The sequence below is a fragment of the Sinocyclocheilus anshuiensis genome, unplaced genomic scaffold, assembly GCF_001515605.1.
Source record: "Sinocyclocheilus anshuiensis isolate Anshui unplaced genomic scaffold, SAMN03320099.WGS_v1.1 scaffold404, whole genome shotgun sequence".
Classification (NCBI taxonomy): Eukaryota; Metazoa; Chordata; class Actinopteri; order Cypriniformes; family Cyprinidae; genus Sinocyclocheilus; species Sinocyclocheilus anshuiensis.
In genome coordinates this window covers 128,624-148,027 of record NW_015554088.1, presented here as the reverse complement: position 1 = coordinate 148,027, position 19,404 = coordinate 128,624, and the positions used below count along the sequence as shown (strand labels likewise).

General features: G+C 37.2%; 1 protein-coding gene and 1 pseudogene across 1 annotated transcript; one reads left to right on the top strand and one right to left on the bottom strand.

Annotated features, from left to right (window-relative positions):
• The first annotated feature begins 297 nt into the window (after window positions 1-297).
• LOC107669246 (4-hydroxyphenylpyruvate dioxygenase-like) lies at window positions 298-5,208 on the top strand (annotated as a pseudogene).
• A 1,283-nt stretch (window positions 5,209-6,491) lies between these two features.
• Window positions 6,492-18,171, bottom strand: LOC107669245 (histone-lysine N-methyltransferase SETD1B-A-like). The gene is made up of 18 exons (XM_016461416.1): window positions 18,129-18,171; window positions 17,874-18,010; window positions 17,615-17,713; window positions 17,049-17,313; window positions 16,738-16,859; window positions 14,277-16,286; window positions 14,019-14,174; window positions 13,686-13,770; window positions 13,230-13,414; window positions 13,003-13,084; window positions 11,976-12,398; window positions 11,356-11,574; window positions 9,507-10,706; window positions 9,197-9,363; window positions 7,498-7,623; window positions 7,243-7,362; window positions 6,942-7,079; window positions 6,492-6,788 (listed from the first exon to the last, which is right to left on the bottom strand). The coding sequence occupies exons 1-18, from the start codon at window positions 18,169-18,171 to the stop codon at window positions 6,615-6,617; spliced, it is 5,751 nt and encodes a 1,916-aa protein (XP_016316902.1). The 3' UTR covers window positions 6,492-6,614.
• Window positions 18,172-19,404: the final 1,233 nt, after the last annotated feature.

The window sequence follows — 19,404 nt, the reverse complement described above, 5'->3', positions numbered from 1 at the left end:
TGTTGTATTTTTAGAGTTATACTAGCCTTATAGCCTACATGGTCTTACTTCTTACAGACTGCAGATATTGAAAAGAAATAATAATTATATATTAAACTATATTATTAAACTAGAATGCTATATTATATATTATAATTGTATACTAAACTGTTATAGTAAAACAGTCGTTTATATCATCAGTAGAGCATCTTGATTGCTGCACTCCTCCTCGCCGAAGCGCCGGTGGGCGGAGTCTCACATCCTACAAATTCACATCTGCAGCATATGCACTCACCTCTCCTCATTTCTGCCACTGACCCAAGAAGAAGCTACCTTCAGAAACCACTAAAAGATGGTAAGACGCTTAATTTTAAGACAAATTAAGATTTTGATGCCTTTGAATTGCAAACATGACTGTCCAAACTATTTAAACATGCTTAAAGGTATTGTTTATTTTTCTCTAGACATCCTACACTGACAAAGGTGAAAAGGTAGGTCATTATTTTTAATAACTTGTCCCCTTTCTTCTAATATACTAATATTTTACTGCCACCCTGCATTTCGAACTTTTCTTGTGATTCTTATTAAAACTTGTAGGCAACATCATTACACTATTCAGACTAGTCTGTAGATTTATTCTGCTACACGACTATTTATTGGAATAGAAAATATCCAACAATTAAGTCATTGCTGTAATTGTTTTTATATGTCAACAGCACGAGCAGGGCAGATTTGTCTGCTTTGACCACATCACTTTCTGGGTTGGAAATGCCAAACAGGTAATTATTCAACAAAATGTGTTTGTAGATTTAGCTTGTTTCTGAATATTAGAGGAGGTGTCCTGTAGGGAGATGCTATTGGCTCTTTTTAGGGGTGGGAGAAATAAGCATGCAGCTGCAGAAACTACCATCCTCCACTCACTGATTTGTTCCATATTGAGACTTTTGGGGCACTCGCCAGTATATGGTGCCATTTCCATATACGTGTAGAAAAACTTAAATATGTTTATATACTGTAGCTTCACTTTGAAGTATCAGTTTGCAAGTAGTTTGTCATCATTATATGAATGTTCTAAATGTAAAATATATAGATACAGATAATGAGTTTTCTCAAATCTCTCATGTGATGTTGTGTCTCATGTGGTAAAACAAGGGAAGGTGAGATTCAGGTTGTGTCATTATTCCTGTCCATCCACTTCATTCATTCAACATTCAGTGCATTCTGTAGAAGCCTTGCCAATTTGATCTGCTTCGGGACAAGTTCTCTGATCAATGTTTTCTATTTCCTGTAGATTATTTATGTCTTCACCTCTGCCTTGAATCCTGGTAATAAAGGTAAGACTTATAAATGAATATTGCAGATTTGTGATATTCGATTGTCTTCCTGTATAATCTATCCTTTCCTTGAACAGAGATGGGAGATCACCTGGTAAAACATGGAGATGGTGTTAAAGATGTAGCTTTCACTGTAGAGAACTGTGACTTCCTGGTAGAGGTAAATGCTGATTGTTTCTTCTCATGTTTTATTTCTTAAAATTGCTTTCTAGGCATCATTTGCAGTAATCACTTATTGCTTTCTTAATTTTTCCTGCAGAAAGCGAGAGAACGAGGTGCCGTCATCATTAAAGAGCCTCATGTTGTAGAGGATAAGTTTGGAAGGGTGAAGATGGCAGTGCTGCAGACAGTATGTATCATTTTATGATTTTTTAAAAACAAATTAATACTTATATCCAGCAAGAATGTATTAAATGAATCAAAATTTATAGTAGGTATTTATAATTTTATGAAAGAGTTCGATTTCAAATAAAAGCTGTTCTATTGAACTCTTGAAAAAGTATGATTTCCACAAAAATGTTTCTTGAGCACTAAATCAGCATGTTAGAAAAATTTCTGAAGGATCATGTGACACTGAAGACTGGAGTAATGATGCTGAAAAATTAGATTTGCAATCACAGAAGATAAATTAGATTTTGAAATATATTAAAATGTTTATAATATTGTTTTACTGTACGTATATTTGATTGAATAAATGCAGCCAAAAACATTTTTAAAAATCTTACCAACCACAAACTTTTACACAGTAGTGTGTGTATTTAAATCTCATCTAATTCTCATACTTTCTCTCTGATTCTTATTTCATTATTGTTTTAGTATGGTGATACCACATTTGTAGAGCGGACAGGATATAATGGGCTCTTCCTCCCAGGATTCCATGCTCCTCTGTTCTGTGACCCTTTCTTGGCAAAACTGTGAGTGTTCCGATTGTATGATGGCATATAAATATGATTAAATTGTGTTTGCTATTGTTCAATGGTAAAATGATGTGTCCACATCTTCTCATATAAGATGTCCAAATCTCAGATCATACATGGATTGTTTTCTATTATTGTCATTTTCTTTGTCTCTTAACATGATTTTTCTTTCACAGGCCAAGCGGGAAGCTGGACTTCATTGACCATGTGGTTGGAAATCAACCAGATCATGAGATGGTGCCAATAGTGGAGTGGTATAAAACTTTTCTAAACACATCGTTGAACTTATTCCAAAATGTATAAATATTAACAGCCAGACAGAATCAGACCTCTGTGCCAGCGTTGCTACGACTGAAAAGCATAAAAGAAATCACAAAGGTATTCGCTTAGAACTGTGCAAGTCTTTGGGGGGGAAACTCCCTATCCATCCCATCCAATCAGAATACACCGAGACACTGCCCCTCCCCAGTGATCAGCAGTGTGTCTCCATGGTGAGGAAGGAGTAAAGACAAAGAGGAAAGATCAGAAGAGAGAATAGATGGAGACGGCTGATGGGATGGTTGAATTTCAATCTGTAGTCGTGGACGACTGATTATTATGCAAGAAAATCCCATAGTAATTATGACTCAGCAAAATGATTTTCAAAGGGTCCGAGACACCATCTGAAGACAGTTAGACACAGCAGGGAGGGGAAAGGGAGGAAAAGAGGGTGATGAGGGGCGGGAATAGCAGAATTATCTAAACCAGACCCCATCCCATCATGTCCAGCTCTTGTATATACACTGCTAAAGTCGTGGCCTAATGGTTAGAGAGTCGGACTCATAACCCAAAGGTTGTGGGTTTGAGTCTCGTACCGGCAGGGATTGTTGGTGGGGGGAGTGAATGTACAGCGCTCTCTCCCACCTTCAATACCACGACTAAGGTGCCCTTGAGCAAGGCACCGAACCCCCAACTGCTCCCCGGGCGCCGCAGCATAAATGGCTGCCCACTGCTCTGGGTGTGTGTTCACGGTGTGTGTGTGTGTTCACTGCTGTGTGTGTGCACTTTGGATGGGTTAAATGCAGAGCACTAATTCCGAGTATGGGTCACCATACTTGGCCACACGTCACTTTCACAAAAAATTATTTGATTTTTCATTGACAATTTTTTTTTTGCTTTTTTAAGCATAAACTCTTGAATGTTTTTCACATGTGGATCACTGTGTTAAATTGATCTGTATGTGTTTGAATGAAGGTATCAGAGGAACCTGCTGTTCCGCAGATTCTGGTCTGTGGATGACAAGCAGTTACAAACTGAATACAGCGCGCTGCGCTCCATAGTGGTGGCCAACTACGAAGAAACTGTGAAAATGCCAATTAATGAACCAGCTATGGGGAAGCGCAAGTCTCAGATCCAGGCATGTAATATACACATGACATCTACTGTACATACATTCATCTATCCAATGCATGCATCTATCTATTCATCCAAATAACGTTTCTCTTTTAGGAATATGTGGAGTACGGGTCAACACATTGCTATGAACACCTCTGACATCATTACAGCAGTGAGTAAACCACAGCCATAAGAGGTCTTACGACATTGACAGAGAAGGCAAAAGTGGTAGTGTGCAAAGTTTTAGGTTGTTCTATATGAATGCTTAAAAAGTTTACTTTGCATTTTAAATAGATGTCAAGAATATGTTTTCAGATCCGTAACCTAAAGGAACGTGGTATGGAGTTCATGACAGTGCCTGACACTTACTACCAGCAGCTCAGGGAGAAGCTGAAGTCTTCCAAAGTCCAAATTGTTGAGGACATCAACATATTGGAGGTAAGACTATATTTCCAGTTCAAGTAATCAAAGTGTTATATCAGCGGAGCAATGCAGAGTCTAAATTTTGAATTTGACCTTTGAAGAAAATGCAGCAAAGAGTTATTGGCCAGCTAATAGTCCATCTGAATGCTAATTTCTGTCGCAGGTCAGAAGCAGAATGTAAAAATAGTGTGGCACTGTTTTATACAGGAACTTAAAATCTTGGTGGATTATGATGACAATGGCTACCTGCTCCAGATCTTCACCAAACCAGTACAGGACAGACCCACCGTGTTTCTGGAGGTCATCCAGAGACACAACCATCAAGTAAGAAATAATCTAGCAATATTTTATTAATTGTTTCAGAGCAAACATCCATCATATTTAAATGTGCATTTAATTGGTTAGAAATTAAGGCTTCAGAAATGTCTCCTAAATGTATAGCTATGTAGCATTTCTTCCTATGTAGAGAAAACATAAATAACAGTGCATTCCTCTGTTGTTTCAGGGTTTTGGTGCTGGAAATTTTAAATCTCTGTTTGAGGCAATTGAGGCGGACCAGAATGCCAGAGGAAACCTCATCATACTTACATCTAATGGCACATCAGAGAAACTCTGACTTCGCTATTTCCATTCATAGTAAATGCATGGTGCACATATATTGAAATATGCACAGTAATGTTTTACTTTGTCATATTTATGTTTGGCTTTCAAGCATGTGCCATTATATTTTGTACCCAAGTGTTTCTACAGACACTTCTGACCTTGTGGACCTTTAAAAAAGCTGTCTCATTAACATTTCCACCAGTTTCATTTCCATCATATCTCAAAGGATATATTATGTTTAACAGCATTCTGTGGTGGAAATAATATAATATGGTAGTGGTAATTATATTTTTTTGAATAAAATGTCTTCCTGAGGTTTATTTCATTGCTAACATTTTATGTATCCAATATTTTCACAAATACTGTAGGCATCATTTTTACAAAATTATAGGTTGATTGGAAATTAAGAACAATGAAAAGATTCCTCTCATGGACATAGAACCTTTTCTTTGATTTCTTAACACAGCAAGTCTCATTTGTTTCACCTCAAATGCTTCACTGACACAGTCTCCTTAATGTTACAAAAACTTTATGAACATGTTGACTACAAAAATGTTGATTGTGCTGAAAATAACGCCACAATTGAAGGACAGTCGTAATTTGTGTCTTAATTGTGTGTGTCTTTAAAAAATCTATATACTATGAACAGTGGTGGACGAAGTACACAAATCAAGTACTTGAGTAAAAGTAGAGATACGTATAATAAAATATTACTCCAGTAAAAGTAAAAGTACTCCTTTTTCAATTTTACTCGAGTGAAAGTACAAAAGTACTCGATTTTTTATGTACTTAAGTAAAAAAGTACTGATAGATAGATTTATTTTGCAATTTTATATAGGCTACTTAATTTAAATTTATATTAGCACATATTTTTTATAATCCTACTGCTCAAAATACCTGGGATTTTCCCAAAATAACCACTATATGGAGTCAAGATATATTTTTGTTGTTGATATGGACTACGTTGACGAGAGTGATATAGTAATGTTCACTATGGAGCTTACACTGCGATGTATCCGAGAGAAAACAGATTTGACCATCTGATTTTCACCAGTAATCCCGGTTCTTACTTGTGAATTCAGTTCACTGGAGACTCGCAGTAAACGGTTCATTTGAATCAGTGAGTTGTCGACTCGAGAACAACGGCAATCGGTTCATTCTAATTCATCAATTAATCGTTTCGTGCGATTTGCGAACCGATTTAAAAGGTTCATTGAAAAGAATCAGTTCGTTCTTGAATCAGACACCGCTTCTGCGTCTCAGAGCACGTGACAGATACTTGAAAAATGTACTTAAGTACAGTAACGAAGTAAAGCTACTCCGTTACTGTCCACCACTGACTATGAATAAATAAAGTTAAATAAAGACTCGAAATGTGGTGGTATGCTTTTGTTATTACACGAGCGAAACGCTAGAGGTTCAATAGACTTGCTCGCTTAGCATGTGAGAGGTAGCGGTAGAGGTTTTTTTTTTTGTCATTGTAAGGAATGCATATTTTTAACTATTCACTGCCAAGTGTAATACTAAATAGTGTATTAAGAGTAAAGTTCCATAGTATGCAGAAAAAAACAAACAAACATTTATTTGGAAAAATACATATACTTTTTTATTTTAATTTATATTTCAAAATAAAACTCATGAAAGCATATTTAACTTTAATCCAAACAATCAAATAATTAACATGATGAAAATCACATTTTAGCAGTGAACTTTAAATATGCCCTGAAGTTTTTGCTCAGGACATTTTCCAACTTTACACATGCAGAATTTAAAATCTGAGATTCTGGAAATGATTGCTCATTTATCTTCATGTTAAATTGTCATTTGCCTGTGAAAAATGGCAAATGTCTGTGATGGTCAGGAATATGTTATGCCCTTGTGAATATATTTAAAACCATTACTCCTAACAGAATCAAAAAATAGGTTCATGTTGACTGAAACTTGTTTACTGCTAATACTTCAAGTGTGTAAGATGAGTCCTTCTCTAATTGAGGGTTCCTCTGCAGTTCTCCGCACCACACAGGCAGGGGATCTTCTCATCCTCAATAGGGAATTTGTAATCATAAGTGATCTCTTCATTTACATCAATAGGTTGCCGAGAGTAGATGACTATTTTCTTTTGAGCTTCCACAGTAATGATTTTGGCATAGCAGTTTGGCTATGGAAGGAAAAACACATAAAAACCAGTAGACATAGAATGTTAAAATGGAAATTCATAATAAACACTAAACAACAAAAGGTAACAATTATTTAGCATATTGAAAATGTATTATGACTAATTACTTAAAAACATAAATAATTCTGGTCTTACATTGCAACTGTGATTGATGAATCTTGCAAGGTTACCATACTTGGTTGCATCAATGATAGTGTCCTGATCGACCCGGAACAGGTAACTGCTTCCAATACCCTCATTTTCATAGCGCATTTCACGCATGTCTGCAATCACCTACAAGCAGAATTTGGGATGTAATAAAAATATACAGGAACTTGTGAATTTGCAAGACATTTATAGCTTGAAAAAAAAGACATTACTGATGTTTTAACAGAAATGAGTGCTGAAATATCTAACTATGTGTTTTAAGTTCAGTTTTGTGTATTGTGTATCTCACCTGCCGAATGGTCTGGCCTACATATTCAATTATCATTTCATCTGCAGCAATGGGTTCCTCTGCAAACAGCCCCCAGTCATGAATACGGCTCCTGCCAAAACGCAGCTTCTTCTTACGGAACTGTAAAGAGGGAACATATTTACACTCCTGGTGGACCAAAAAAACGAAGTAGCAAAATAGTAATGTTGTGGAAGATTTTGGTGTTTCTGGTGATTCTAGCATTTGTTATGCTGTTGTTGCAACAGCTGGTCTTACCTTGAGTTGGTTGAATTTGAGGAGGTCGCTGTCACAGCTGAAGGAGGATAACAGGCGACGCTGTTCAGCTCGGAGTTCTGATCCTGATCTGGATGAAGGTGGAATCTGAGCTGGCATACTCTTCCCCTGCATAGATCAGCATATAATCTCAAATTACTGTAAATTAATTTTAAAGGTACATTACGTCATTACTCATATTAATGAAAACATCTTGGTCTTGGACATTATACTGACACCTACTGGTTTATGTTTATGACAGTAAATTGGTCAAATTGCACAACACAACTGGTCATGTCTCAACATGGTGGCCATGGTAGAATAAAACAGTTTTTTCTAGGCCACTGGAATGATTGAGTTTTATTTGTAATTTCTTTAGGAGTAAAACTTATTTTATTAAATTTCATTTATTTAAAATTTATACTTATTTTATTAAATTACTTGGTGCACCTTTAAATCACACAGCGAAAAACATGACGCAGAGAAATAACTGATAGTATTTTTAAGTTCTTTAAACATGTATGTTTACAAATAATTGACAACCTATAGCAGAAAAATAAAAAAGGAAATTTTTATTTCTAGTGTTTTATTCCTTAGTATTATTTCTATATTACTATTATGTCATTTATTAACATTTTGATTTAGTTTGAATTTTTTCATATTTAGTTTTCATTGTTATCTAAGTTTTAGTAATGTTATTATGTGCTATTGTCCTTTTTTCTTAGTTTTGGAGGTTTTTATATAGCTTTAAAGTCACCATGAAATCTAAATTGAAAATTCTTATTTTTTTAATGGAATACTGTAGTGTTTATTATAAATCATTTATCCGCGCACTTCATTATTTTTTTTAAATTCATGTGCCCTCGTAATCTTTAATCAAAAACGTTAACCTCCCCTCCCCCTCAAAACGACTCATCTTCTCTTCCGGTCATGAGCTATGGCACAAGGGCGGAGCTAGTGACGTGAGGGGTAAACGCTGGGATAAACGACAGGGGGAAAAGCTGAAGCTGAAGCCACTTAGCACTGACACCAGTGATGAGGGAGTACGTTACGCCTAAACATTGAAAAGATATTAGGATATTACGACAACATTACTCTTAGGACATTGCAAACTATTTTTTTTTCATGAATATAACTTAACCTGATGGAGGACGCACTGACCGTCATTCAGGCAGTCTCTTTCTCTCTCTATCTCTCTCTCTCGCGCACGCTGTTGAGGCATGTTTTGTGCCATTGATCGTCGTCGTCATCCTTAATAAATAAAACATTTATTCATGCTTGGGTGTCGGCTGTGAATCCAGTGGAGAGAAATCCCCCACCACTAACTGCAAACTGGCATTCAGATCTGCCTCCATTTTGTTAGAAACGCCCCAACTTCCAATGATCCAATCAATTCCCGAAGGATGAAATCAAGTCCCGCCCTCTCATTTCAGATGCCATTTCACTCGGCTATATGTCACAGTAGTGAAGAAAAGACAATCGCGACTTCCGTTTCATGCCGACTTTAATTTATTTTTATTTCAGGTTTAGTAATTTTAGTACTTCAACTGCAACTTGTTTAATTTAGCTGCCAAGGCCTTTTTTTTTTTAGTTTAAGTTTTTCATTTAATGTTATGTTTTATTTCATTTCAACTATATTTCAGTGGCCAAAAACAACATTTAAAGGTTTTAGATAACAATAACAACACTGTTTCTTTCTCACCTGATTATCTACAATAAACTCTTCTGAAGCAGAAAGTTCATCCCTGAGATATCGCAGCTTTTCTCTCTTACTGATGAAGTAATAACCCTCACTGCGCGCACAGCCTGTCATGTGATTCCTGATCCCATCCCGCCATCTTCTCAGCCTGTCATCAGGAGTGCTGGTTGGTGCAGCAGAGTCAAGGAACAAACAACAGAGCAATATACATATGGAAAATAGATTTGACAATATATTTTAACACATGTCCACTGGATAAAAAAAAACATTAAGTACTTTGACTATGACGTGTATATTATGCGTTGAAGGATATGAGGATGTGGGACCCAGCGTGTGCTGTTCAACCAATCACATTCTTTATCCTCCACCACAAGCCTCTCGTAGGTGGCCTTCAGGTGCTTGATCTCCTCCTCATTCACCCCTTTAGTCCACACAGCATGGAGGACTAACTTCTCTCTTCTCTCAGAACGTGGAGAGAAGACAAGATGACGTGTGGATGATGATTCTCTCCACCTTCTCCACACAAAAGAAGACTCCTGGAGCCTTTGATTCTCATTCTGTTGACGTTTGTCCTCTAGTATACGCTTCTCTCTGTGGGCTTCTGGTGGTCTTTGTTCAGTCCTTATATCTGAGACACAATTCAAAGGCCCCAAAACCTGATTTGAAAAAGATTTTTTTGTCACATTGTTCACTTGTAAGGCCGAATGAGTATTTATACTTGTATATTGTTTTGTCTGTTGTAATTCAATCATCCGTCTTTTCATTTTAAGCCGGTCTTGACACCTTTTCAAGCGTGCTGTGTCTAAACAAGTTGTTCCACATGAGGGGACATGACGGTCATGAGGTACATGACTATTATTTATACTGAAATTATTAGTTTCTGCATCTGACTGTGCAAAACCAGAGTTGTGATGATGGAGTCCACTAGCCCACAGCTCTCTATGCAGAACATTTCTCTCTCCATGGTTTTGGACAGGTGGAGACGGAGACATGTCTCTCCCTGGAGTCCTTGGGATCCCGCTGTCAGCACATGGAGACAGAACGGGGTTACAGGGGCTTCCCATTCTTAGTGAGGTCTCTTGCAGTAATCCCGATGGTATTATTCTCTCAAAGTGATAAACCTGGCATGGACCATTGACCCTGCCTGGTGTTTTTGGTATTTCCTCATACGTGGGGTATGAGAAATGGAGAGGAGGACAGTGGTAAATGGGTGAGGAGGGAAGTTCCTGGATGCCTGTGGGAGAGGGAGGAGCTGGTAGTGGTGTAGGTGGTCCTGGAGGTAGAATATGATCCTCAGTCTCCTCCATTTCCAGAAATCCACCAGGTGTGTGAGGCAGCTCCACCTCCTCAATAGTAGGAGGTGAAAATCTCCGTCCCAGCTCCATTTCAGGGTCACTGTCGGACAAAGATCCAGTGGGTGTGATGGGTCTGAGGTTCTCAGAATCCTCCAGTGTTTCTCCAGTGACTCTCTGGTCCTCTGAATCTGTAGAATATTGAATAGTCTCCAAATCATCTGAAAGCAGAAAGATCCAGATTCTGTAACTAACAACTACTTGATAATCTTTTGATTATTTCTTTGATTAGTCTAACATTACAAATATGCAAATGTAAGTCTATATAATGCAATAATGCTGTATGAAATGTATTAAATGCTATATAAAATGGATTCAAATACAAAGGTTACAATATAAATAAAAAAGGTTTGAAACAGTTGAAATATCCAAAATTACAGTAATACAGAAATTTTAATATTACAATATAACATTATATTGTTTTAATATAAATTCATGTTATTCATAATAATTCATATTATTATGGCAAAAAAACCCTGATTAACTAATAAAGAAAATAGTTACTGAATATATAATAAATCCAGGAGAACATCCAACTTACAGCAACAAAAATCCAAATCTATAGCGGACAAAGGACCAGGGGAGAACAAAGGACTCATAAACAGGGAACATAATCAGGAAGAACAGAAACAGGTGGAGTAATTAATCAAAACCCATGGAAACTAATAGACACGGGAACTCAGGGAAATGTGGAAACAGAAACTAAACCAAAACAGAACAAAACTGTGACATATATATATATATATATATATAAAATAACTGAAAAGGTGTTGGAAATGTGGAATGGATCAGTGAACAGTAAACTCTTACCTGACAGTCCTCTGTATGTAGGAGACGGTGGGCTTGGCAGCTCTGACTTCTGGTCTGAGAAGAATATCACCGGGTCTGGGAGCTTTAGTTTGTTTGTTAAACAGTGTTTAACTGGGTCCTGTAATGTGTATCTGAGAGGCTCAGGTAGTTTCAGACCTTGCATATACACTCTTACGCTCAGTTCCTCCCCTGGGTCTTCTGTTCTAGCTGGATCCAAATCTGCAAGAGCCGAACCACAAATTACATTCGTCAACACTGATGATTTAGACATGTCTTAATGTTTTGATACACCAGTTGAGGTAAAAAAAGAATAGAATGAGAAAATATTAAGAATTCTCAAAAACATCTGATGTGCAGATAACTGAAACGCATACATTCTCCTGGCAATATAATGTAAATAATAAAAAATGACAAAAAAGTTGTCTTATGAATATTTTCATTACTAAATGTCAAGTTTAAATCTTTGATTAAAGGGATAGTTCACCCAAAAATTTAAATTCTGTCATTAATTACTCTCCCTCATGTCGTTCCAAACCCGTAAGACTTTCGTTCATCTTCAGAACACAAATTAAGATATTTTTTATGAAATCCGAGAGCTTTCTGACCCTCAATGAACTAACCAAATAATTCATGGTCCATATCACTTTCTACTGAATCTGGCGCACACGGGGTCACAGGGGGGTCGAGATCTTCTTCCCAGTGTGTGAAAGATGAGTCAACAGGTGTGTGAATCATCTCTTGGTTTTCATTATCATCCTCATCTGAAGATATCCATATAGTCTCTTCTATTTTTCTGTCCTCATGTGGAATTTCAGAAAAAGAACTTTCACAATCCAACTGATCATCCTCCCCAGAAGACAAAGTGTCTGAGGAATTGTCGCTTCTGTCATCCGAGGAGTCAAAGACAGATCTAGAGGAAACTGAGGAGTCAATAACAGATGGAGAAGAAGCTGAGGAGTCAGAGACAGTTCTGGGAGAGGATAATGAGTCGTATCCTTGGCTTTTAGAAGCAGATGAGTTCGAACTTGTGTGGCTGATAGTATCTGAAAGGTATAAAGAAACATAATAAAGTTGTCATACAAGATGCCATCCAAAAGTTTGGATCCAGTAAGATTATTCAATGTTTTTGAAGTCTCTTATGCTCACCAAGGCTTTATGATTTAAAATAACTGTTTTCTATTTTAATATATTTTAAAGTGTAATTTATTCCTGTGACGACAAAGCTGAATTTTCAGCATCATTACTCCAGTCTTCAGTGTTACATGATCCTTCAGAAATCATTCTAATATACTGATTTGCTGCTCAAGAAACATTTCTTATTATCATTGTTGCAAACAGTTGTGCTGCTTAATGTTTTGTGGAAAATGATTTTTTTTTTTCAGTATTTTGATGAATAGAAAGTTCAAAAGAATGGCATTTATTAAATTTGTTTGAAATATTATAAACATATTTACTGTCTCTTTTAATCATTGTAATGCATCCTGAATAAAAGTATTCTTTCTTTTTTTTAATCATTTACTGTTCCCAAACTTTTGAATGGTAGTGTTTGTATTTGTATATGAATTGAATGTTGTACTATATATAATATATATAATTAAATACATATAATTACTTTATTTAACAATTGACACAAATATCAGTGAATACCTGTATCTGAGTGATCTTCATCCTCTATGATAACACAGAGACCACTCTTCTTATCTTCATCAATTTTCATCTCATCACCCTCCTGAAAAACACAATGACACCATCAAACCCTTGTCCATTCAAGACAGGTGAATGATCCTCTCAAAATCTTCCAAGCAAACCTCACAATTTCAGCTTAATATCACTTTTATACAAGTGCATCTTTAGTTAGAAGAGTGAAATAATACCTGAGCAGACACATGAACTTCCTCAGATTTGGGATTCTCTTCTTTGTCAGAATTCTCTTCATCTTCTTCTTCCTCACTATCTAATGCCAGAGGCCTGGAATGCCTGCGTTTCACCATGGTGTCTTCACTGACACTTTTGACTGTGTCCTCTTCAACATTATGTGGGGCTGTTTGCTGCTCTGACTCTTTGAAATAAATGTTGACCATATTTTGTCAGTCTGTAAGATTACTTCAAATGCAATTAGGATGCAAATTGAAGACAGATGCAAAAGGGCAATTTCAACTTCATACAGTACATGTCTGAACAATATTACAAAACTATGGGGAGAATCTTTACACCTCAGAGTAAAAGAAAAAAAAAACTGTAAAAATAAAGGTAAGATAAAGGTATTATGTTGCATTTTGAATTTACAATTGGAAGACACAGTATAGTGAAACCGCTAATTCCAAACTGACCTTCATCCTCAGAGTGCTCAAGACCAAGAGGACAGATCCTTTTGACATCATTGGAGGCTTGACTTAATGGATCCTTCCTCTTTAACTGAGCATGAACACATATCATAATTCAAAATCACAACACAATCCTACTAAAAACCTAAAATTAATTTCTTTGCTTTACATTACTGTTTGACAAGGTTGCCAGGTTTGTGAAACAAAACTAGCCCAGACTAAAAAACAAACTTTGATTTAATTTTATGAAAGTGCAGACAATACTGAAGTGCATAATACATACTAAATCAGTTATTGTACTGTATATTTTAAAATGTATATGAAGTGCCAAGTTTGTACCTTAAAAGATGGTAGTTTGATGCCACCATGCAGACTTATTTTTCCTGTACCCAATACAGGGCCTTCAACCCCTGCATTCCCCGTTCTTAGGTGCTGCTCCATCGCTCTGAGCATTGTATCTTTATTTCCTTCCAATTTAACAGTTGGGTTGGACACCTGGATGTGCACAATATGATATATATGAAAACAATGTTGCAATGGAAATATAGATTGACACTACAGTGTATCAATACAGCTGGAATAAGAATCAAATCCCACCTTAGCCACCTGTTCTTTGTCATCCCACCACTGATCAAACGCTTTGAATGCCACAATCTCAATCATCTTGCGATGTATGTCTTTCTTTATGATAGCCCGTAGCTCTGAAGCAACAACAGCTAGAACTCGATCCACTGTTGCCTTATGGGGTGATTCTTTCATAGGGACATAACCTGGTGGAGGTACTGAGGGGTCATACCTGGGCATGGGGGTAGGAGGACAAGGTGGTCTATACCTCAATATGGCAGATGAACACCCAGTGGCAGGGTAAGGTGGGCGTTGAGTCATGAAATTAAAGGGTGGAGTGAGGAAGGGTGGTGTGAATGAGGTTTGCCCTTGTGTTATTCTAGTAGGAATGGGAAGAGGTACTTGGCTACCCTGCCAGTTGAGTGGCCTACAGACTTTCTGGATCTTTGGAGGAGGGAAGAATGAACAAGAAGAACTAGGCAGAGTGTATCCAGGTAACAATGGAGCCCTAGGTGGAGGAGGACCCATTTTTAAGGGTAAATTAGGAGATGGAAGGGAGGGGTAGTGATCAGATGGTGGAATGAGGATTGGAGGTGGGGGTATTTCAGGTATGGGAGGGGGTAAAGAGCTCCTGTTGCTGCAGATCACTGGTATACTACACGGCTGATCTGAAGTATCTTCACCTTCATTTGGGTTGACCCTGGGCTTCCTGGCTGATTGAAGTTCATGATCGTCTTTTGCCACATCACAGAGCTGAATGAGACTCACATCCTCAATGCCAGATAAACTTTCTCTTGGATGAGAGCCATTATTACACGCAATAGATGATGTTTGGTCATGGTTTAGGACAACATCTGTGGAACAAGAAGGAGAGGGGCTGGGAGCTTTGGGAGAAGGTTGAGGATGATAGTCTGGATCATGCTCTTCAGTAGCTGAAGTCTCTGAGTCTGAACTCTCTTGGTTCAGAAGGGGCAGAACTGGACTTCCAGCACTAAGAAGCATCTGGATACGAGAGTCCAGGCTTTCAGGCTTTGATTCTGGAGCAGGAGATTCAGGAGAAGGACACTGCACTATGGGCTCTGAAAGATCTTTTGTGGTTTCAGAGGAAGGACACGGTTTCAGGGTATACGAGTGAGAAGACTGAGCTTGTGGTGAACAATGATTTTGGTTCACCTCTTGAGTTGTCTTGCAAGGTACTTGAGTGCTACTGAAAGTATTTTCTGACGTATTTGCATTTATCTGCATATCAGGATGAATGTGATGAACATTCACTCCAATAGACTTTTGAGGCAGTATCTCCAAATTAGGAAGTGATGGTTGATCTTCAGCAACAGATCTGTGATTAACACTGAGGCCCTTGACTAAGCCAGTAAAGTTTTGGCATGTGAAATTATCTGAAAGTGATGGTGTGGTTGGAGCTTCCTGAAATTTACTAAAAGGCAGTTGATTGGCCACAGGTCCAGAGTGGTAATGACCTCCCCTATATACAGGTCTATGGATATAGTGGTGCTGTGGCCTACGGTTGTATGCGTTTTGGTACTTGCTCTCAAGAGGTCTGACCCGGTGTCCTCCACGAACATGATTGTTAAGGTGAGAATTGCGTCCTGGAGTTCTTTGCCTATTTGAGAAGCTGCCATTTTGAGAGGGAGCTCCACCTAGCATCCAAAAGTTTTGCACAGCACCTTGAATGCTAGTTTTTTTTAAGGCTGCTTGAGTTACATGACCAGGCTGAAGCTGAGAGATGTTTGGGATGGACTGTTGAATAAAAGGAACACCGGAGGCAGTATTTATCAGAGTAGACTCATTTGGGGTCCTCTCACACTGAGATGGTGTGTCTGGTCTACTGTGGGTCAGAGAAGGGGTGCAAGGGGTATCTTGGTATTGAGGGGTCTGCCAGAAGCTACTAGGTGTGTCCTGTTGCATGCTGGAGTAGGCGGTATCCGTGGATAATGGAGTAGAACAATCCAGTGAAGGGGAGCCATTACATATTGAGGATGATGATGATGATAATGTGTATGACAGCTTCTTCAGTGGTTCATACTCCTGAAAGATTGAAAGAGACTTGCAAGTTAACTTAAAAAATTAATCAAAAAAAAATAATAATAATAAATTGCAATGCCATAAGCTCTTTCTGTACGGTTTGTGAGGATCTCTAACTGTTGCACGTCTCATGTGATGTTATACAGCAAAGTATAACTCAAGTAAGTGGAGAGTTCCAAGCATGAAGATATTACATATAATAATATATTATGTACAACAACAATATAATATAATGTAAAGTCATCCCCCACACAGTTATGGGAGATGGATTTAAGCGATTTAAGCTATTAAACTACATTACATCACTTAAATAAATTAGAAATAAAAGTTTTTAATGACCAATAATGAGAAATAAATAATCAAATATTCCTGCTGACAGTTGAGGTAACAACAGATTTTTAGGGGGCTGAGAAAGGGGTGAAAAAGACAAGCAATGCCTATGGTTTGTACTCACAGTTAAAGAGTCAGTGAATGAGGATGGTGACTGGGGTGCCCAGTCTTCTTCTCCAACAGGGAGAGTAAAAGGTGTATATAAACCACTAACAAGCATCTGGAAGTATCGGTTCCTCTTCACACCTAAAACCAGTCAATGAAGATCATGAATCATGTAATGATTCATACAAATGCAAATACAGTGAATGTGGCAATTGCAACAGATTGCATAGACATGTTTATGAAATATTTTATTTAGAAGAAACTGATATTATAGAAATATCAGAGGTATTATAGAAAAACTGAGAAGTGAGAGTATAGAAATGTATTTACCTTTGGGGTCAAACTCCACATGGATGTTGTTTCCCATCACAGAAGTGTTGTGCAGATTTTTTACTGCATTATTTGCTGCATTTACAGATTCAAAAACAACCTTTGCTATTCCTAAATGCTTCTTATTCTTTGGATTGTATAAAACTTTCAAATCTTGAACTTCTCCAAAATGTTTACACATTTCAGACAGGAATCCATCTCTAATGTTGTCGTTAAGCCTCGCAAATGTCAACTCCTTTGGCGCTCCAACATAATCCTCATCAACCTAAAAAAAATAAAAATATTAGAGTTTTATAGACATGGCATTATTTTTGTTGTTCTGTTTTGAATGTGAAAAACCCACAGGAAATTGTAATTGCTCAGACAGCATACATTAACATCAGTTTGATACTTGTGAGAAATTACTATTAATTTGATAACGCTTCAGATGACATGATGAAAAATGTTTGGGATCTCAGAGACCTCAGGAATAAAATAACTCAATTGCATTTAAATGAATTTTATTGAATATTAGTTATACATTTATTAATTTTGAAAACTTGCATTTAATGTAACCTGGTACTAACCTTAAATTTAGGGAGTGGGAAATCTGCTTCATTGAATTTTGTCCAAAAACGTGCAATTCTGGGATCTCGTACAACATCCACAGGGAAACATTTAGGATGCTGGCAGACAACGATTTAGTAAGCTTTTGTACAATGCAGAATACAACTAGAATGTGTAAATATGATTAGATCTCATTAAGTTGGATAACTAATCCTTATGTTAACCTCTATATAAATATTAGTCGCTATTGTTGTTTTGCTTGAAACCAGATGTACTCACCGGTGCGCTGAAGTGCTGTCCATCATAGCGGTACAGTTTCTGACTTCCGCCGATCAAAATCGGATCAATAATCAGTTTGTAACAACTCGGAGTTGCGTCTTCCAGGGGGTCACAACTATCGGTTTTTACTAATGCACCTAAAATGGAGAATCACAGCACACGATGAAAAGTACCGTTTTTACACTACGGAAGCTCTGAGTCATGAATATATAAGTTGGCCTACAACAGATATTTTGATACAGGTTTATTTCTTACGGTTATCTTTCTGTTGACCCTCCTTTTCGACGCTTTCGTACATGATTCGCAGTCATTGTACAATGTTAGTAAAATGCTCTTTATAGGACGCTGATTAAAACGATATTTCCTGTAAATATCAGGAGGTTGTTGTCAGGAGTACATTGTAGGTCGTACGTGTCTCCCAAGAGGAGCAGCGCATCACTGCTGCACAACAGGTGGGAGGAACCTGCCGCCACACCCGCGCTGTCATCAGGACAGAGAGAAGACGATCAGCAGAATCTTGCTGTTAGGCCAATTAAATATTATAGATAACCAACTCAAAATATTAACTTTTAAAATATTTACAACAATATATGCTAGTGTAAAATATTTCAATGAAAAAGCACACTACAAACATATAATAATAATAATAATAATAATATCACGTATTTTTATTCTTGTTCCCTATTCTAAAATTAAAGTTGTTATGAAATATAATTATCTCTAAAATGTGTAATTTATTGAATTAAGTACAAAGAATGCTGTTGTGAAAATTACTCAACAAATGTATGTCTACAGTATATACTGGCCTAATCTGTGTTGTGGGTCCAGACTCCAGTATGAGGCAAATAGGTGTTGCAATAGCCTGAATGCTCAGACGTGATATTTCTAACTTTTTTAACATTGAACGTTTTTTTAACAGTGAAAGTTTTATGTTACAGTAAATGTTACAGTATATATTGAAATAAATTACTAAATCTGCTGATTATTTCAGTTCTGTCATTTAACATCCATTAACCTGTGGTTAAACTGTTTTACAACTTACCTCACTCTTACCTCCAATTTACCTACTGGATCTCCCCTATCAATAAGAATAAGATCTCCTGGGATGGGGAAATGTTGGTACTTTCCACTTTTGTTGTGCCTGTATGAACAAAGTCAAAGTAGGTGCACACCTGAATCCAGAGACAGGTCTGCTAGTGGCATGTAGTGCAGTTAGGGGTAGTGCCATACTGCATTAACGGAGAGATTACCATCTGTTGTATTTTGAGATAATTTCATGGCACTAATTAATATTTATGCAATCATTATGAATTGAAAATAATACAAATTTAAAAAAAATATATTTTTATATTACTTTTCAATGAATGCAGTATTTTATGTTAAAATAGAGTCAGTGCCTTTAAAGGTCCCATGGCATGAAAATGTCACTTTATGAGGTTTTTTTAACATTAATATGAGTTCCCCTAGCCTGCCTATGGTCCCCCAGTGGCTAGAAATGGCGATAGGTGTAAACCGAGCCCTGGGTATCCTG